The following is a 21671-nucleotide window of genomic DNA, read 5'->3' on the forward strand; positions in this document are numbered from 1 at the left end:
GTAGTCCGCTGTTACTAGCGGCACTGAAACTGATTCGCCAGTCACCCACCGGAAGAACAGGCACAACTCCCGCCAGCATCAACAGAGCGCCGGCCGACCACGCAATGCAAGCACGACCGCAGCCTCATAAATTGTAGACCCGGTATTTAGGCAATAAATACAATGAAAGGAAGGGGGTTAAAACACTTGAGTAAGACACTAAACTAACCCCCCGAAGTTAGTTTAGTGTCTTACTCAAGATTGGGGGGGGTGGTAAAGTGTTTCAACCCCCCATTTGGGGGGGTTAGTTTAGTTTCTTACTCAAGATTTTAAAACGCAACCCCACTCCGGGGTGGTTGGTTGCGTTTTAAAAACTTGACTAACCCCCTTCCTTTCATTGTATGCCGAGTAAACAAATGATGTTTCCTAGGTAACAACAATGCCGAGTAAAAAGATGACGTTTCCTAGGTAACCATTGTTGTCGATTTGTTGATATTGATCTTACACATTTTTGTGACCCGTCTTCATTACACTTTTTTGCCAAATGACCTTGATAGACGAAACAGATGAGAGAGAGAGACTTATTTAGCAGAAGAAGAGCAGATTTTTCTGAGGGGGCTAGAAATGAAATGACGACTCATAATTCAAATATTTATGGGGTTTTAGATCAGTTGGCCATACTGTACAGGTTCTTGCACTTCAAACACATACATGGTCTATGATTATAGCTATCTTTTACATTCCATTACCCTTCTTTCTTCACTATCATTCTCCATAGACTTGAACAATGTACCCACTACTATTCCTCCGAAGAGAAGCAGACCTACTCTTTGATTGGACACAAACTTGCTGGAACAGTCCACTGGGTTGTTAATATTCAGAGTATATAGCTGAAAAGAAAAATAACATACATAAAAATGTAAAAAATTAAAGCTGTCCCACTAAACACCATGTAGTCACTTGGGAGGAGAGAAGGTATAGCTCCTACTCATTCTTGACCTCAGCACTAGATGGGGTGAGTGGTCAGCATCATGTCTCAGCCTTGCTTTACCCCCAGGAAAGGACCTCATTACCCATTGGACAGGAGGCTGGGTAGGCCCCAGAGCCAGTCTGGACGCAGGGGCTAGAGGAAAAATCCTCTGCCCCCGTCAGGGATCAAACCCCAGTCGTCCGTCGTCCAGGCCATAGCTAGTCTCTATACTGACTGAGCTACGCCGGCTCATAAACATAACGATGTATTATCTGTAAATTCGGTTCCCACTGTTTCTACAGTGAACCTGTCATGGACGTTGCCTAATTCCTAGGGAAAACATGAGGCAGACAGATGTTGACAAGTGCACAAGGTATTTTTTGCTGTTTATAGTGTGTGAAGTACATCTGACATCAACAAAATGAAACAATGTGTGGGACAATCAGAAAAGTCTTAAATAAAAAGAAAGACAGTATTTTAGAATGAAACTGTAAAAATGTGGTTAGATATACCCATTCGTTAAAAGATTAAATCATAATACAAGGATCAGAATTTACTTTAATTTAAATAGTAAAATTAGGAAGAATGAATCTCGGTGAAGACGCCAAGTTGTAAGACTGCTATCTCATTGCATACAAAGACAGATTGTACATTATACATCAAAAGAAAGGTGATTTATTTGATGTGGAAAAATGAGGTGGATCATAACTCATTCAGTACGAGGATGGAGTGGACATAAGGTCCAAATCTCATTGCTGACAAGCGACATGAATTTTGTCAATGTGCGTAACACCTCAAAAGTGAAAATGTGCGAGCGAAGAACTACATGGAATGTGACATAACCATTCCTTTTTGGAGAAGAGACCATTACTGGTTACCTTTATCTTTATATTAGAAAGACTTATCCTCCAACAAGATGGGACCCCAGCACATTTCAGACTTCAAGTTCAATGTGCCATGAACAATCAATTTATTAATTACCGAACATAAAGACAAGGACCAATAACAACCTGGATATCTTTATGTGGGGTTATGTGAAAATAATTGTCAACGCCAAGAAAATCCACGATTAGACACATGAGAGAGGATTGTTACAGCAGTACTGACAGTCACATCAGACATGTCTCACCATACTTGGACCAAAACTGAATTTTATTTGGATGTCTGCAGACCAACAAATGGCACTCATACCAAGACTATTGATGCATGCCATTATGATCCAAGACTTTCATCATAAAAAAAAAAATCTGTGGCGTAACGGCTCCAGAGAGCCAAAGCCGACTAGCTTGACTGCTGGCCTCACGTTCACATGCAGAGGTGAACGATCATCCAACCAGATACAGGGTGACGTGTGGTCAGCATGACGAACCCCCAGCCATTGCTAGCTTTCCTGATCGGATTACGCTACTCATTGTAGCTCCCCAATTTCCTCACGATGCTGGGTTGGCACCGGTCGAAAGCTCATGAGAAAATTTCTCCTCCCCCGAGACTCGAACCAGCGCGCATTCCGTATCGTCAGTCCAAAGCATGATGCCTCAGACCGCGCAGCTACGGCGCGGGACTAAGACTTTCATCATATTTACATATAAAATGACACATATATTGTATTATATTACATTTTGATACAGTTGATGCAAAATAATTCCAAGTTGGGGCTATGTCACAATAAGAGCTTGTATAGTATAACTAAAAACATTTTTCCCCTTTTAATTTCAATAGTCAGTAGCATTTTGATACACTGACCCTTACAATACATTGTACTTTGTGAAAAAAGGAACTATAAAACACTGGCAATGCCAGCAGGCAAATGCCTTAACCTACACGGCCTAAACGTAACATTTTCATGTCCGATTGAACAAGGAAGTATTGGGTTATCTTTCCATATGTGCTACCACTTCAGGATATTCCCCTCCTCTCACATGTTTGTAATGACCAACAAAGCTCAGAGTTATGCTGCATCCCCTGTACTATGGAACGCCCTGTAGTTGCGGGAAGTTACTTCACAAATATACAGAACAGAGTCAGTCGCTTACCTGAGTGGCAAGGTGCGCAGCAACAAGTCCAACAGACGTATAGTACGGCCACGTTTGATCACATTGCACTCCTGTAGCGACCAGGCCGGAAATCATCGTGGCACCGAACCCTGATAACCACAGTTTAGTCTTTTCTCCAAACTTAATTGCTGTTGACTTGATCCCGAGAAGTACGTCTTCTGCCTTATCCTAGAACAGGTCAAAATCACAATGACGACAGGTCATGCACGAAAACATTTCCTGACACTCTCGCTCTAATGAGCGGAGTTCCTCTTCAGAACCTAATAACCACCAAGCTGTTCAAGAAATTACCTGCCTTCTAATGATCTGATGAGTGCGATTGGCAATGTCTAAAGCTATTTGCGCATGTTTAATACTGATGGGACAAAATTACTCGAAATTTCTTAGCGTGGAGTGAAGAGCAAGGTGTTACGCACTGCGTGCATATTTCCTCACTTTTTTCAGTCCAAATAGGATTTGAGGTCTTAATGGCGGTGAGTCTGAAGATGGCTGTCTTCTTGGTTGTTGCGCAGTGTAGTCTGACATCCTGCGCAGCACAAATGAAATCTCTTACAAGGTGTTCTCAAAACACTTCACAGTTCGGTCCATCATCATACGAGTTACAGACTACGAAGGCATTCACAACGGTTACGCTGACAATGCGGGCGAACAAACAGTTCCTTTGCCCACTTCCAAGTTCCGTAAGAAATATTGTAGCTCTTCACCGCCACAATACATGCATCAATTAAACCCATCTTCCAGTTGTAAATTTCAGTGCACAAGACGTAAATAGTACAAACATTCCTGGTGGGAGGTTCCCACAGCTTCAAATTCCCTGCAGAGTGCTACGAAGTTGGCAGTAAAAAATTAAACTGAAGGAGTTTAGTCGAAATTTAAAAGTATTTCCATTTACATAAATGTACAATCTGTCAATCCATTCAAAATAGACCCACCTGTAAAAACAACTGCATGAAGTGGATAGTGTGTGGACATCTCCGCACGCGGTCTGTGGAGGGCGAACGGAGATGTACATGCCTTGAGAAAGACAAGACACAAGAGTCGCAGTGGGAACCAACTACGGCCCATGGTGGTCTAGTGGGGATTTTGATGGGGTGAGGGGTGGCAATATGATGTGCATCAAAGAGCTCATTGAATATCATACTAGCTTGACAGATTGCCTTTGGCCTTGGAGAGAGGGCAGATGCACTGCTTGGCAGGATGTGCGCTTCTTAAAGAGCGATTAATTTTGCAGCACAGTGGAGTCTACTGGCAAGTGGCAAGTTCAAGTTCACCTGATTCTGCATAGACTCTTCACTCCGCTCAATAATGACTATAAATTTTCAGTCACAAAGACCACATCCTCCCATTTACTCAGACTCCAGGATGTATTTCCTCACCACAACCATTTTAAGGACAGCAGTCCTCTGTCATTTGTAAAGATTGTTGAATTTCTAGGAATGATTTTAGACAGCCACCTGACATGGGAATAACACGTAGTCGACTGCGGACAACGATTTAACACTGCCTCATTTGTTCACAGCTATACTATGGATCCTTTACCTATGCCTCTGCGTCTATAAACCTAGAAGCAAAGAAGAAGCTGTTACATATAACACAATATGCAACTCAAGTCAAATGTGGCAATCGACTTTCATTTATGAGTTCTCGATAGAGTGACACAAATTGGAAGCCAAAACTGTAGGATCGCACGAGAGACACAGGATAGAAGCATGCAGGAGAGGCAGGGGTTTGGCCTCAAAACTAAGAAATATATAAACCTAGAATGGGAAGAACCGTTTTGATGAACATAACAGACACATCAACTTCAGATATGATTACGATATGGTGATTATGGGTTAGATGTGGTAGGTGTTCAGCATGCAAATGAGCCCAGTGAGGAAGATGAAAGAGATTATTACAGAAAGATGATTCAAGAAAATCATAGCAGGTATGGTAAGAAAAAATTGAGAGTCCACTTTAAATACCCTTGAAGATTTCTGTCTTCTGGGTTGTTGCGCTGTGTAGTCTGGTCGATGTTAACCAACGTTTCAGAGGTCATACTGCCTCCGTCATCAGAGTATGAAGATTTCTGTCTTCTGGGTTGTTGCGCTGTGTAGTCTGGTCGATGTTTACCAACGTTTCAGAGGTCATACTGCCTCCGTCATCAGAGTATGAAGATTTCTGTCTTCTGGGTTGTTGCGCTGTGTAGTCTGGTCGATGTTAACCAACGTTTCAGAGGTCATACTGCCTCCATCTTCAGGGCGATGAGTATGAAGATTTCTGTCTTCTGGGCTGTTGCCCTGTGTAGTATGGTCGATGTTTACCAACGTTTCAGAGGTCATACTGCCTCCATCATCAGAGTATGAAGATTTCTGTCTTCTGGGTTGTTGCGCTGTGTAGTCTGGTCGATGTTAACCTTGTTGAATACCCTTGTCAGGATGTGGACCAACCTACCTTACCAGGATATTTATCCTCAAATAAAATTAATCGGACACAATGCCTGTGGGATACAAAACAGCAGAGCTTTGGAAGTAAAAGGAAATAAGTTCAGTCCTAGATGGCGCTGGCATTTCCACCAAAGCTTTGGGACTGGGAAGAAACATGGTCCTACACCGATTTTTATATCAGCAAGTGAAACGCGTGGTTCCAAAACATACTCTGAACCTTTAACAAAGTTTTCGGAAAACAGAGTATTTTAAAAATAACTTACGTAATTAACAATAACTGCACTTGGTTTAAAAATGCAACGAACGGACTGGGCATGTTTTGGAATTACACTCTTCAATTATATTCACCTGATGTGCGTAAATCGTGTCATACACAATCGTCCAGCATATTCCAGCTGAATACAGTGGCAGGCACACAGACCAATTGCAGGAACCGTTCACTGCGGACCAGCCCAGAAGCACTCCCCAGTTGAATGCCATTCCCAATACAAGCTGCGGCCAGTGAGTAACCCGCTTCATAAGAGGGTAAATTATGACTAGACCTGAAAAAAATCACAGGACATGAAAATAATATACATTTTGGGTACCTGAGCTATAGGATATAATTCGGAGTGGACGTTATCACATTTGGTATGTAGAACACTCTTTTACATATTGTTATAATGTTACACAGATGACACTTTTCTGCTTGGTATTCTTGTATGAAGCTTCTATTCTGTCTAGTCACATCCAACAAAAAAGGTTACAAGGTCAATTATTTTATATATTTCCAGAGGAATATTTTGTCACATTTTTAAAATACAACTGTAATGTGAGTTGCTACAGACTAAATACGAGAAATGTGTAGTAGTAATAGTGGGTTTATAGGAACAACAGCTGCTATGGTAATTCACACGTTTTCTAGCTGAATCACGTGTTCGTAGAACGATAAAGGGTTCATCTAGAAGAGCTACACACCACGAAATATGTGAATTGCTCACAAAAAACTTGAAATTACGTCACAATATAAGAGTGACCACCCAACGAACCTCTGGTGGCGCATGGCAGGCAAAATCTCTCAGGTCTACTAAGATATCACATACAGTGGTGAAAAAGATGACATCTTGAACTTAAAACAGCCCCACACAACTAGGGGCGAGTGACTACTTGGAATACGGTCGATGGTAACATTTAAATGTGGCGAAAAGGCACAGCGGCTCCTGGCAGGAACAGTTAATTACTTTTCTGTATTTCGCAGATCAAATTGACATTTGGTAAATCCAACCTTTGTTTGCAGTTTCAAGAGATCAGTGGTTTGGCAGGAAGGCACATATTATAGGCACCTGAACAGAGAACTCTATACCAGTCCGAACGATAGTTCGAGGAAACGATAGAAGCGGGAAAATGTAACATTATTTTATATGGGATGTATCCGGGACCGAACAAAACGGACGATGCATCCGGGAAAACGATAGTTCGGGGAACGATGGATAGAGGTTTCACTGTAACATGTTATTTGTAATTTTCTGAAAAGGTGCCATGAATTCATTGCTGGAAAACTTATTCCTCTTGGTGACTGGAAATTGAAGTCACCTGGGGCCTACACCAAACTGTACAGTGGACGGCTGACCCGAAAACTACAGTCACACAGTGTAGCGTAGACGTGTTCCGGCATCGTTGTATTCATGACATCAAAATCTTCTGTGCACACCTCTCAAAATTGTACACTTCTATAATGATTCCACCTGTGTGGAGTTGCTACTCTCCCATCGGGCACCTCCCCAGGTGTGCGTATAGGGGAACGCTCACCAGATATGGTGAGTACCGGGGAAATAAAATACCTGGGGCAGACCAAAAGTAGCAACTACTGCCTTGTAGTGAGATATTGGATTATCGAAGGCTAAAGAAAGAAAACCTTGAAAAATTGGGGATTGATGCAATGGGCCAACTCCCCATTCATCGGGGAAAAAAACAATGTTTAAAAACCCAAGAGATTATAGTAACCTTGGGCACCGGAAAAATGTATAAACATTGTTAAACCGGATATATATAATGATTCCAAAGGTATATAAGCTCTAAAAGGAATATTCTTGTATATGTATCCTGTGTAATCCTTGCCATGTTCTTGTACCTAAAACTGAAGTTACATTTCCCACACACCTGACAATTAAATAAATGGACTTATTCCGCAAAAAGCAAGTAAACATTAAGTCATTAAAATTTAATAAACGTGGTCATATTCTGAGTTTACACATGCATTCCAATGTCTCTGCCATGCTCGGACCTCATTTTCTGCAAGTTATTTCAGAACTGTCAGCGCACGGTTCTGAATTTCCTCAAGTGATTCAAAATTAAACTCTTTCAAACAGGATTTTAGTTTCGGAAACATAAAAGCAGTCAAACCAGTCGAATATTACAATTAGGATATTTGTTCCTTCCTGGCTAAGACTCATTTCACTTAAAATATCGCGTGGGAAGGCACATCGTCTCGACACAAAATCCTCTTTGTCATTTTCAACAAATGCCCTGCCACAAACATTACAAAATTTAAAGTATTTTTACTGGGTAATTCCTTTGACACGAACAAATCAGATCAGCAAGGTTTTAATTTTCATTATGACAATCATAAAATTTAGGACTCTGGTCTGTTCCGATCGAGAGTGGCGTTTCGTTTCTGGGTCACAGCACATCCTCTACCTTTCCCAAAAGAATAACTTCTTCCAGCAGTCAACGCTGAAACGATTTCTTCTCATTTGTGACAAATAAACAGATGGAACCCTGCACCAACTAAACATTTGTGTTAATCACATAAAGTGAACTATTATAACTGTTTAAAAGTGTTCACATGATCCAACATGCACCAAGTAACCAATGTTACCAGATGCTGCACAAGAAGCTAGTTTGGTTATTTAACTGCTAAGCTTGATATGTACACAGTTCCGCAACCCTTTATAAGAAAATTGTTTACTCTCAAACTATGAATTGAAAAGGAGTATACAGATTAATAGAGACAAGTAACAAAAGGATTAATCACCATGCGGCACCACTCCAGTTTCTAATCCAGAAAGGAAACCCCATTTTCGACAAAAATAAATTGAAACGACGTGAAGAGTGCAACCGCCAGGCAGAGACCGACACCACTGGTCCCCGTACGACCTAAGACCAGGGCGTGCTCGGACAGAAACTAATGAATGTTCAGAACAGGTTGACACGAAAGTGACGAGGAAGGAAACGTCACAAGCTTGAACGTCGATACATACCCAAGGAACTGGCTCCTAGAAGAATGCTGTACCAGTTTAATTGGAGAAGCACGAGCAACCCAAGCCCCAACTGACCAGACAGGAACACCAAAGCTTCAAACTGAGAGATGGCACCACTGACTAGAGGTCGTTCTCTTGTTCGAGACACCTGCCCAAATACAATAAAAAAAAAAAAGGTAAAGCTGTCCCACTATACGCCATGTAGGCATTTGGGGGGGGGAGGTATAGCTCCTACTGATTCCTGACCTCGACACTGGATGGGGGTGAGTGGTCAGCGTCACACCCTCCGGCCGTGCTTTACATCCAGGAAAGGACCCCGGTACCCATTGCAGAGGAGGCTGGGTGGGCCCCAGAGCCGGTCTGGACGCAGAGGCTACAGGAAAAATCCTCTGCCCCCGTCGGGGATCGAACCACGGTCGTCCAGCCCGTAGCTAGTCGCTATACTGACTGAGCTACGCCAGTTCATACTCAAATCCAATAATAGAACAGTACAAAAGGTAGCGTCACACTACGGCTGAGCGAGCGCATCATTACCTTCTCATCGATATCTTTGTCCCACATGTCGTTAATAGTGCAACCAGCACCTCTCATGATGAATGCTCCCAAACCGAAGAGTGCTAACATCTTGAGATCAGGCAGAGATGATGGGGCAGCGCTCAACGCTATACTCCAGCCGCACGGCCAAAACAGCAGCCAGGAACCTGCAACCGATTGATACAATGATGTTTCAAACACTCACAAGCCTTATCTGCGAAGAATGATAAGTTTATGGTAACAACCATCATCCAGAAAAGCAAATCAGACTACAATGAACTAAGCAAAGGCTGGTCTCCCTATTTTATTGAAACATAACCCCAAATTTTCATGCAATCTCCTTGTTGGTATAAACTGTCTTCATCTATGTATGATGTAGTCTACTCTTGTAGGTGAATACCAAGATTCTTACAGGAATGTACTGCCTCCATCTTTAGATGGAGATGAAGCATCAAAACTCACTAGAAACTGTGATGGAGGCAGCAAGGACCTCTGAAACGATGACAAACTTGTACCAGACTACACAGCGCAACAACCCAGAAGACAGCCATCTTCAGACTCACTGCTGTGTGAACCTCACTCTCACACAAGTTTATTTATCTATGTCAAATGGTAGGTACATAAAATTTCATCTTTGACCCATTTTTGCCAAGTTTGTAGACCACTTTGCCATCAGAGACGTTGCCCAGGGTGCACCACTACAAGTTTTGTATAAAGAATATGATTAACTAGTGCATTCACAGCTCTCGCCTGTACAAATTTTCAGTTATACAAGATATCGGTAGTGGCAGAAAGGTGCTGCCTCAACAGTGATAATACCGGAGATGGCTGTCTTCTGACTAATCACTGTGCAAACCTCAAAATCCTGCCGATGATGACACCACATTACCGTTTTAATTCAGCATAATTTTTTTAAAAGTTATGGTCCCTACTGCCAGAATATTTATTCATGACTAAAGATGCTCATGAACATTTATACTGTTGTGACACTTCAGAAGTATTTTTAAATGTTACAGGGTCTAGTCACAAACTCCCAACCTGAACATCCATCAATTACCTAAAATACACAAAACTATTTGTACCTATTGGTTTATCAATCCTCATTAATTTCATATATGGCTGCAAGGCTGAAGCTGAATTATTGACGAACATTGCCGCAAGTGTTCCCACTTTCCTGTTGACTTCGACTTTGTGACTGCCATCCTTAGAGGAACTGCTGTGAATACTATGAGACACAAACCAAAAATGTGGCTTTAAAACAGAACTGCGTTTCTGTCCATGTAATTTTTTAGAATTTAAAATTCTGTCATTATCACTTTCTTCCAGCCTGTGCGCTGTTAACGTCCTTGAGCACACACAACTACGTATATTTGACACTACTGCCAACCATTTTACAGGAACATGGCTTGCATTCTGCATTAATAAGGAACGTGAACTCGTGTATAACGCTAGCATATTCACAAGGAACTTGGATATTTGGTTTCTTCTGTAACCTTCATTCTGAAACAAGGCAAAGTAATAGCAATTAAGAGCTCTTAGATAAACATTATATAATCTACTAACATACAACGAATTTAATTTAAAAGTTTGTCAACACTTACTATGAGAAATCAGAGTTCGTTACATGAATGCACGTAAATCTTATTTCAGAAGATCAATAATTTTATACAGTATTACAACAAATATTTAAATCATGGTTCATTTTAAAAATTAAACTGGCTCCTTCCTTCTCATGTACATCCCCACCATCATTCTGCAAGCCTGCCAAGCCACAGAAAACAAAATACAAAATATCGATCTACGATTACCTCACGATAGCAGCTAGCTGACTGTGCTGCCACCTTCGTGTTGTGGTAGGTCGTCAACATCACTCACAGTTAGCCCCTCAGTCTGTAATAGGGATTATTATCCGATGGCAACATTTCTTCGTCTTCTTAACCTCCCAAAAGTTTTCTTCATACAGCATCGCTTACGTCATTGTTGCACTAATGTGATTCAAGGTCATTGGCGAGCCTTTGGTAATTCAAGGGCTACTATGAATCATTTTCAGACTCAGATGTTGTCGAAATTTTTGCTCCATCTTCACGGAAAAAGTGTGTTTGGTGGTAGTTGATAAATATAAAGGCTCAAACTGTTTTCAGAAGCCAGGGTAGATAGCTCAGTCAGTATAGTAACTACGATCCCCAATAAGGGCATAAGATTCTTCCTCTAGGCTCTGGGGTCCACCCAGCCTCCCGTCCAATGCATAAAATGCGGCCGGGGCGTGAGGCTGACCACTCACCCCCATCTAATGCCGAAGTTGAGAATGAGTAGGAACTATACCTCTCTCCCCACGCCCCAAGCGCCATCATGGTTGACGCTTTCACAAATTGTTTTGCGCAAGACAGGAACATAGGTTTCTAGACCCATAACCTCAATAACTAGAGACAGACTTTATTGGTGCAGACCCGAATATCCTGACAGAAAATAAGGAACACGCCCGATTGTACAGGAAGAGACTCCAATGTTTTCAGAAATCTCTTCTTTGCACGCAAAATTATTTGTTGGAACTTACAATTTGCAAATGGACTAGGTTTACTCAATCATTATATGTTCTTTTGGACGTCAATATTACAAACAGACATTCTAAACCGTCGTTAGTTTCTCAATGCGTCGATAATTGATAACAAGGATTATGTAATTACTTCATCTCATATACTAGTACATATTACATTTGTATTAGTGAAACAGGAAACTTGTCGATCTTCAAGAAACTTAATGACATCAAACGGAACTCTGACTGTAATCTCCGACTGGGTTAGAAAAACCGTAACGCAAATAGGAGATGAATATGGAAAGCGATCTTAAGCAAACAGGTTTTGATCTTGAATTAATGTAGATCAGAGCGAGGTGGAGTTTTTTTCGTAGTGGACTAACCTTTATGTGTCAGTTAACAAATACACGTAATAAATTATTCATCATGATTGGGGAAAAAATTGGTATTTTAGTTACGATGTTGGTACTAGTGCGGAGTCAGGTTAGTGTGAAGGACGGGCGAGACAGTCAAAAGTAGGGTTAGGGAATGATGTGTCACGTGACGTGCAGGTGTTTGGATTTCCAGGTTTGCCGAAGGGGGGGGGGATCTTGAGGATGAATAACGTTGGCAGACATAAACACTGATTGAATGATGAACACAAGGGCAATGATAACAATAATAATAACAGATACATATTTATTTTGCAGCAAATGATTGAGTGACAAGAGAATAACTCAGTTTGTTCAGGATATAGTGAAGATAAGAGTGAACTTTGAGATTACATCGAATCATAAAATGTCTTGGCCGATTAAGTAACTCACCTATGCAAGCAATGCTCTGCGCCACGGAGTTAGTTTGGCTATTAAGACGGTAGAGTACAATTTCACTACAATCCGTCCACGTCTCTGTGCTAATTCAGTTGAAAATAAATAATTTCAAATCGTGAAACTATGGCGGCACTGTCGTCACGAATACAGTGGGCGTAGTAGTCCCCATCCAGTGTGGTGGAACTATGGATGTCTTGCTGTGGTCAGATTTAACCAGCGATAATTGGAATTGTATCAATATCACCAGGTACGTCGTAACAGCACCAACAATCTGCAAAATGGTTTAAATTTTATTCATGTTCGTCTCTGTGTGTAACTGACGAATGTGCCTTCAAGGACATTGGTCTAAGGGCAATTTTGCATCTTACTGGAGGTCCTGCGGAAAACACAGGCAGCCCGCCCGACGTGTAATTTAATGCCAACCCACAAATTAAACGTATCTGTCAATTGCTACCTTTCCAGCAATGAATATGCTTGCTTCCAGCTGACTTATATGTTACATTGAACCATCTCGTATATAATCAAAATTGATCCAATCTAAAAAAAAGAACTTAAAATACAGGAATCCTAATATAATAGCCACATTTTATGTATTCCGAACACAGTAATTATAGATGGGAGAAGTGTACTGGGACACCGTCGTCCATAAACCTCATTTTTCTTCTTGTATTCAGTGGTACATCTTCAGGGAGACGTGGCAAGTATTTTCTTAAGAATTGCCGGAAGTATGCATGGACCAATAAGTATGTCGCCTACAGTTCCTGCACAAATTTTAATTAAAAGTCTTTGCTGGAAGCTGGATTCTCTTTAATAACAGGTCATTCGTTGAAAGTTATTTTTGCCTATTAATTCGAAAATGAAACATTTGCGATCTCCTGTTCATAGGAACATTTTTTCTTATTTTTGATCCTGGAACACGTACACAAAGATTGTAGACATACTTTTGACTCACCCTGTATATAATCTGAATCTTATGTAACGCAGCTCAGATCTACGACAAAACGGGTTACATTTCAGCTAGCAACATCCTTTCACATCGTATTCAATTTCATTGCAGAAAGAAAGCAAAACCAACAGACTAAATGCTCACTATGGTCTAAGCATCAATGTTTACACAGCTTTCACACAAATTATCAATACTGGCCTCATCTTTTAGCATTCACTTGTATTCAGCTTTGTGCGTAGACAAGTCAGCTTAAAATAATGAATCACTCAAACCAAGAAGGCAGTGGTCATTGTTGCCAACTAAAATTTCCTTACCGAGTACAGAAGTGTGAAATCTAGGGGGAAAAATCCACAGGCGGTAAACTTGACTTTCCGATGTAACAGCTGAAGCGAGAAGACGCGAAGCTGGAAAAAAAAATTGAAAATGTTTCTGAGATATATTTATTGTGTCTAAAAGTCGAATAATCCTCTCAATAAACCTATATTCAAAAGGAATTAATTATTTGCAAACATAATTTCATATCAGAGGCGAATAATATATTTATATAAACCATGATTTTAAAATTCGAAATTCTTAACGCCCAAACACATTGATACGAAAATTTTGGGGCCTTATTTATGAATTAAAGAATAAATCGTGAACGGCTGATAGAGCGTGAATATCTAGTGTTACCAATCAAGAGAAAGTTATGTGTGTACCGGAAGATGCGCGCGGTAGTGACATAGGATTTAAAAGAACGTGCTTATTTTAAAGTTAAAATAAGCTTTCGCAGAAACACGAATTTCCTCGCATTCGGTAATTTCTTTCATTTTCTCGATTATTCCATCTTGATTTGGTTCCAGGCTATGCATCCAGTATAACCGCAGCGTAAGCGAATAACAGCAGTTCGAAGCCGTCAGATGTTTTATTCGTTAGTACAAGTTTCCTCCGCGTTGTTGTTTGATTTTACAATAACGTCGTGGCTTGAGTCACAGGACTGATTTATTTTTTAAATAAAGCCTTTAACCTCAGGATGAAATTAGAATAATTTCCTTTGGGACCAAACGTACCTCTTCTCTGAGTCCAGCGTCTCTCGTCTTGGTGATCAGTTTGTGTACCAGAACTGCGGTGTGGTTCGACTGAAATTACAAGCATGCGTATCATTTGCAGTCCCACGTGTCTCAACGGCTGGGGATTAGAGCAAATATGGCGACTTCCGTAAATTTGAAGACGGATGGACAATTGCACTGGTCAGGACCCGTTTTGAAACTCCTTCAATTGAAGCACACAAACATTAAAAAAATAATTACTTTGAGGTACCTTTCTTTTTTTGAAAAAAAAAATGATTCGTGGTTGAGGTCATCTTAAGGTCGTGATGCTCGTATATTCAGACTCTAGGAAAAAAAATTCAATCCACATGATTTTCTCGGGAGTTGTCGTGGCCACCTCCGTTTCTATAAATATACGAGGGTTACTTCAAAAGATATGGCAACTAATTTTTTTTTTTGGGGGGGGGGGGGGTCAAACACGTTATATTGAAGAAATTTCAAAATGTACATGTGAAATGGCACGATAGACTCCTCCGGTTGGCGTAGTCAGATCAGGTGGGTGGGAACGAATGTATGTATAGTAGGCAGAACACCCTATAATTTTTCAAAAATTGAAAAATTAATTTTTTGTGTTTATGGTCCAGCGAGTATCGGAGCTGCAGCGTTTTTGGCCTCTGAATTTTGTGAATTGGAACCTCGGAGCGAGTCACTTATACCAGAAGTTTGCTGGAAGGGATGGCGTGTACAGTACACTCCAAATAAAATATCACCACGGTATGCAACACAGGAAAGTCGATTTCACTACACATCACTAGAAGATGAACACTGCAGAGAGTATTAGATAATTCTATCTCTTCACAACTCATCGGTCCTCTTCCAAATCTTCCACTCCTCACAGACCATCGCTTTCTAACATCACTCGATTCATCACTCCAATATCTTCAATTATAATACGTTCGATTATGCCTTCTTGCTCATAATAAATTTGTTCTAGTGTCTCCAAATGTTGACATATATCATACCATTCCTCTTGCCCAATTTCTTCTAATCTGTGGCGACACAGATGCTCGACGTCCTTAATTTTAAATGTTGTCTTCTTGCTTGAAATCCATTGTTTTTCATCTGCCCAAAAATGTTTAAATCGGGATTTTACGGCGGAAGTCTCAACACAATACGTTCTTTGTCTGCTAAAATCTGATCAATCACATAATATTTGTGCTTTGAGTTATTTAATTTGATTAAATCGCACATTTGAGCTTTCAACACGTTGCCACAAAACGGGATGTTTATTTCCAATATCCAGGCTTTCATTTCGTCCTTCTTTGATTAAGACGTCGGTGGTTTGTCTGTGATACGAGCTTTATCAATGACCAGAAAGGAGATTTCAACGAACAGGTGGCATCTTGTTAACACAGCACAGTCACAACACAACAATTATCAGGCTTCCAGACTAATTCACTGACAGACGGAAACTCCTTCCTTCCTTCATTGAGTGGTCCGCATACTGGACTCTCCCTACAAGGTCAGCGGCCATAATCGGAGGATCCAGTTCTACCACGTGTTTTAGACTCTTTTCTGTATCACAAACTTTCATGGTTATTGTTAATGAGTGCACAATAATTATGATTGCCGACTATTTTATAATGTATCAAAGTTACATCAAATTATTTTTTCTAAATTGTCTTTGAGTAAAAAAAATAATGTAAAAAATCATGGCCGCCCTCTTCCGGACTTCCAAATAATTAAAACATGGGGGGGGGGGGTTCTCCTGATGTAAATTTAGTTTTCATTTGTTTTTGTTATGTGTCGAAAAACTATTCTGAGTTTTCCCCCTTACTTAGCAATACCTCGGCTCAGACTCACGATCCGCCACTGATAGTAGACAAGAAAAAGGCTCTAAGAAGAAAGGCGCCACTTATTACTCGTCTCACTATCGACAGAGGTACAGTCCGTGAAAAATATTTCACATGGTCAGTATTAAAACAAGACGAACTGTGATCTTATCAGAACATATTTTCACCATATTCAGCAAAGTTTCTTCAGTTTTATGTAAATTATAAAAGAAAATAAAACCAGTTGATAATAGTAGATTAATCTATGCAGCTAAATGGTATTTAAAAGGGGTCGCTTAGGCAGAAAATTTACTTTGAGGAAAATTCATGACCATCAGAAATTCACATTGATCACGAAATACACTTGGCTAACCCTTGACTTTTGAACACCGAAACGTCGGACTGATCGGACGTAATAATTCGTACCCGAGTCCTTACCTGCTGGATCGCCGAACTGCTGTAAAACACGAGCCAGACGAGCTTCAGGGCGTAGTGAATGAACCACACGTAGTACGAATACGGCCATCCCTTACCACAGGAGCTGGAGTCACTCATGAAGACGCTGAGGAGGATGAAGTAAAGACTGTGGGTAAGACAGATGAAGGTTTTCGCCGACGTGTACAGTAGCAAGAACGAATAAGCCGAGTTCAGCAACTCCGAGGCTGCACACAGCGAATCCTGGACGTCTCGAAGCAAAATCACTTTCTTGTCCGGAAAATCTTCGGTCGCGGCTTTGCTCCGGAACTTTTCGTATGAAGAGGTTACGAATATCGGCGCCGTCCTATTCAGTGGCAAATTCTTGAAACAGGGACATTCCTCGTCCTGATTTCCTTTGATTTCTCCAATTCCACGAATGGAGGTGTTCAGATCAGAAATAAGTTGCTTCAAAAGCATAAAGAAACCAACGATTTGAAATTCGGTCAGAAAACAGGCGAAGGTGAGGACGTTGAACGTGACGAGAGACACCGAAATTGCGCTGTGGAAGCGAGAAAACATGTCTGACACAAAACATGTGGCGACGCTGAGGACGCTTATGAGGAGATGCGACATGAGAGTGACGCACATCCGACGCCAGACACATCCACACGAACGCTTGATGACAGCGTTGAGGCCAGCCAGCTGGTTCGCGATTTCGACTATTCTATGTCTTTTCAACAGACAGACGAAGGCTGAAAGCACGAATTGAATTATTGTGCTAAAGACTATGACCTTCTCGGTCACACTGCAGATCGACACCCCTTCGATTACACGCCATAAACTCGTTTGATAAAAGACGAGGAAAATGGATACTCCAATTAAGATTACGCTGAACAGAACGTCTAAGATGGAGGTCTTCAGATGTCGAGAGCCCATCTTCCCAACGACGGTGTACGGCGCTAGGCCGAAGCATTTGATGAACAGAAGAATTGGTTTCAAGACGGTAAAAGTGTCAGCTACCACAGCGGTCATCGTCGTACGTGAAGACCCAGGCTTCGTCTGACGGGTCGTCGTGTTTTGTGGCGTTGCTACGCGCCCCGTGAACGTCGATACCAACCGAAGGCGAGTTTAATCGAACGATTATTACTCTAATATGACACCTCATATTCTTAGGGGTCTGAAGTTTTTAATATATTCAAAACACGACCAATACGTGTTATCTCTGTGATAATTATTGGAATTGAACTAAAACACTTAGCGAGATAATTCTAATCAATAAAAGTAATCCACTTATCTGAATAATATATCATGTTTCATTAATGTAATATGCCCTTGTTTTCCTCGGAGTCCGAATGCGTATTCTAAGACTTAAATTTCAAGGACAGTCACATCAAAACAAAATACCAACACAGAACTTCTTTCCTTAGGGAATTTAACCTACATTTATGCATTAATCCATCTCTATTTGCATTAAAAATTGATAAGGTTTATTAACTTTTTCATTTTGCCCTAATTTGTCTTGAATGACCCCGTGAAGAGATTTGAAAGTTCGTAGTCCAAATGACATTTATTCATAGTAAGTTCTGAATATCGTTCAGAACCGAACATGAGAGCTAATTTTTCTTGCCGATAAGTGCTCTTATATCACTCTTCGCTTCGCCGGTGACTTTCATGGAGTAGTCAATCTTGAAAATACACCCCCCCCCTTTTATTCAACCCGAAGGCGGTAATTATCGGTGGCCTCAAAAATGTCAACGTGAGCGTATTTCCTCTTTAAAAAATATCTTTGTTTGTGGCGAATAGTGAAAATACAAATCATCCTTCACGAAGTATCACTTTACAACATAAAAAAAATTACAAAGGATTCGTGATCGTGCAAGACGGATTTAACTCGGATTAACCTCTCGTAAAATTATTTGGCTAGCCATTGAAGTTATTTGAACAACAACAAAGAAGTTATTTAATTTTTGACGATAAATACGTAAAATAATGACATTTGCTTCAGAAGAAGGTTTTCGCATGATTACAGCTGGCCCTGAACTCTGTCGTCACAACTGATTTATAATATTCATTTGAAATTTATTAGATGGAACTTCAACGAGTGGAAAATTAATTTTGACTTTTTACGTCATAGTCGGAGATGGCGAGGAAAATTGTGACGAACAGATTTTCGTGGACCAATTTCTTACTTTGACGTCACTGCAACTCACTCTTTCCTTTTCGATCTTTTATCAAAAATTTTATATTTTACGCTTGTCCGTAGGAAGATGGCTGTCTTCTGGCTTTTTTTACGCTGTATAGTCTGGTAGAATTCCTCCAACGTTTCAGATGTCCTTGCTGCCTCCATAATCAGGGCTGCGAGCTCTGAAACGTCGAAAAACTTCTACCACACTACACGGTGCAACAACCCAGACGACAACCATCTTAGAATTTATGCTATTTCATTGCAATATTAATGCCAATCCAAAGTTTGGTTTTATTAATGTTTCTGCATTAGCTTAAAAAATAATTCAAATTTTATGGGCTGTATTTGGGGAGTCTTAATTTAGTAATTTTTATGTAAAATTTAAATTGTGTGCTCGCGTATGCATGTACGTGCGAACGAACTTTCACTTACAACTTGAGAGCTGATTTATCGATTTTTGCCAAACTTGGCACACTCATTTTTTGGTAACAGGAAGAGAATATAGAAAGACCAAAACATTGGAAAAGTGTCCTGAGTTGGAGTCCCGGTGAGGGTAGATTCTGCAGTCAGGGAACTGGGCCGAGACGAAATTTGTTTCCAAGTGAACATTCCAGAAAAGGAGGCCAAACCCCAAAATATCTGTCCTTGGTTTGAGTCCTTGTAAAGATTCTTTTTTTAGGGATAATTTTTTTCTGAGACATTCAACGATACATATCGAAATAGGGCAAGTATTTTTGCAGAAAATGTAAGAAGTTGTAAAATTTCCATACACAAACACTGAAGGCACTGTTCTAATATTAAACAAATGCACTAAAAAATACGCTACAACTGTGGTATTAAGCTTGGAACTCTCATAAATACATAAACATGTTTCATGTAGTCATTATTTGCACTTTATTAAATAATATATTGTTTAATTAATCAATGATAGATTATGGTTTTAATTTTAAATACTAATTTGTGAGACTTTTAAATAAAATCATTTAGTATTACTTTAGATACCCCTATATTTCGTGAAAGGTAATTTTCTAGTAGTCTGTAACAGAAAAGAATTTATAGGCGACTTTGCACGAATTCTACGTGCGTTTATTCTGCAATAAATTGCCATGCTTTCGTGAAGGCCTGTCGAAATTATTTTTCATAAATTGCAATTTGATAATAGACGACTCAGTTAGTTGGATTTCTTTGCTTTTATTAGCTTCGTATTAAACTCTTATAAAAGTTTCAACTCAAAGACAAAAGCACATTCCAGAAATTGAAAACTATCTTTTAAGAGACACCAAGTACAAACTACGTATTGTGAATCGAACGCAAATCGTACAATAGGATTTTATATTAATAAAGTGCACTCTATTTTTAAACCACTGTGAAATATCCTAATGTAAATTATTTTAGTGCATAAACAAGACACAAATTAAGATTATTATAATTAAACTGAAATCCAGCAATGTTATTCCAACAAATAATGTGACAAATGTTATTATTCGTACATGGACATCATAACAATATCATGTCATTAATACATTCTCATTATCACAGAATCTAAAACTTGAATCAGTCAACAACGAATGGAAATGACAGAGAACATTTTAACAAGAGTCTCAGTTTGTCACTAACTATTTACTTTTACTCATTAAAATACATAAATTCGGCACAAATAAAATAAAATAAAATAAGGTAACGTTACAACTGGAGTCTTTATATTACGGATGAAACTTCTTTACAAGGGAAAATACGTGTTCTAATTTTAGCAGAATAAGACAATCTTCAAGTTTAAAGTCGTCTTTGCTTTTAAGCTGTATTTTCCATAAGTTTCTTCAAATTCTTTCCTTATAATAAGAAGTAAAACTTAAGAGCAAAATTCAAAATATAATGCAATAATTCTCTGAATATATTTTTGTAGTTTATGATGTGAGACTGTCTTTCTTTTCCAAAGAAAGGATTTGAACTTTCATGTCAAGTATGTTGCCATGTAAGGCACACTTCTTGGCAAAATTGTAATTGAAACTGGCGCAGTTTCCAGACTCGATAATCTCATCAAATCCATTCTCGTAGTTCCAAACTGTGTGATTGGCTGATGCCTGTTCCTTCCCCGCTGCTCGGCTGATTTCCACAAAATATCCAAAATCTTCAGATTTGTTCTCGTGCCCAACGTGAAACACGCAGGTATAAAGAATATCGCCTCTGACTTGAGACGCGATGACAAATATTTCAGACCTAAAGAATATTATGCAAAGCCAGGTTTTTTTAACCCCAAAGTTTTTCAAAGAAATGACGCCTACAGCAGATTCTGTACGGGCGGAGGCGCCATGTTTCTCCATCAGATGGCTCTTCATCATAGCAAGAGGACGATTCCAAGGGCATCCTCTTATGGGGCACCCGTAAGGCCGCTGTGGACATACTTTTTCATGGGTAATCGTATCTTCTATTGGGAATGTCTCATTGCAGCCGAAAGTGTGGTTTTTGCATGGGACGATCAAATTGCTGATCAAACTTTCCAGAACACGAATTCTGACCTTCAGAAATTTACCTCTGCAGACCGGACAATTTTTCACTTGTGGTCTGCAATTGTCGCAGGTGCAGTGGCCATTGGCACAAATTATTATGGGCGGCTGAAGATATTCCATGCATACAGGACATTTAAGTTCCGACAGGACCTCTTGTATTATGGTCGCCATAATTTTATTGTCTCGCGTTTGAAAACGTTGACACTCCGCCA

The 21671-nt window shown here is 40.0% G+C and overlaps 2 protein-coding genes across 2 annotated transcripts; both read right to left on the bottom strand.

Annotated features, from left to right (window-relative positions):
* Nucleotides 1-616: 616 nt before the first annotated feature.
* Coq2 (ubiquinone biosynthesis protein COQ2, mitochondrial) lies at nt 617-10975 on the bottom strand. Its single transcript, XM_022080133.2, has 7 exons — nt 10804-10975; nt 10285-10702; nt 9203-9369; nt 8669-8816; nt 5778-5971; nt 2983-3171; nt 617-869 (listed from the first exon to the last, which is right to left on the bottom strand). The coding sequence occupies exons 2-7, from the start codon at nt 10655-10657 to the stop codon at nt 708-710; spliced, it is 1233 nt and encodes a 410-aa protein (XP_021935825.2). The 5' UTR covers nt 10658-10702; nt 10804-10975; the 3' UTR covers nt 617-707.
* Nucleotides 10976-12399: 1424 nt separating this feature from the next.
* Nucleotides 12400-18970, bottom strand: LOC110837711 (putative gustatory receptor 28b). The gene is made up of 4 exons (XM_022080144.2): nt 16789-18970; nt 14540-14608; nt 13805-13894; nt 12400-12815 (listed from the first exon to the last, which is right to left on the bottom strand). Exons 1-4 carry the CDS (start codon nt 17797-17799, stop codon nt 12666-12668), a joined length of 1320 nt encoding a protein of 439 aa, XP_021935836.2. The 5' UTR covers nt 17800-18970; the 3' UTR covers nt 12400-12665.
* Nucleotides 18971-21671: the final 2701 nt, after the last annotated feature.

Source organism: Zootermopsis nevadensis, unplaced genomic scaffold (genome assembly GCF_977971745.1).
Source record: "Zootermopsis nevadensis isolate Lab colony 2312 unplaced genomic scaffold, Znev_1.0 Znev_ptg000046l, whole genome shotgun sequence".
NCBI lineage: Eukaryota > Metazoa > Arthropoda > Insecta > Blattodea > Termopsidae > Zootermopsis > Zootermopsis nevadensis.

Bases quoted from the DNA above. Each gene is read 5' to 3' on its own strand.
- Coq2 (XM_022080133.2), bottom strand. From the start codon at position 10,657: ATGCTAGCGTTATACACGAGTTCACGTTCCTTATTAATGCAGAATGCA. The intron at 3,172-5,777 runs GTGAATATAATT...GACCTGTTCTAG, and splicing joins ACACGATTTACGCACATCAG to GATAAGGCAGAAGACGTACT. The intron at 870-2,982 runs GTAAGCGACTGA...TTTTCTTTTCAG, and splicing joins CTGCGCACCTTGCCACTCAG to CTATATACTCTGAATATTAA.
- LOC110837711 (XM_022080144.2), bottom strand. From the start codon at position 17,799: ATGACCGCTGTGGTAGCTGACACTTTTACCGTCTTGAAACCAATTCTT. The intron at 13,895-14,539 runs GTACGTTTGGTC...TTTTTTTTCCAG, and splicing joins ACGCTGGACTCAGAGAAGAG to CTTCGCGTCTTCTCGCTTCA. The intron at 12,816-13,804 runs GTAAGGAAATTT...ACCATTTTGCAG, and splicing joins ATTTCACACTTCTGTACTCG to ATTGTTGGTGCTGTTACGAC.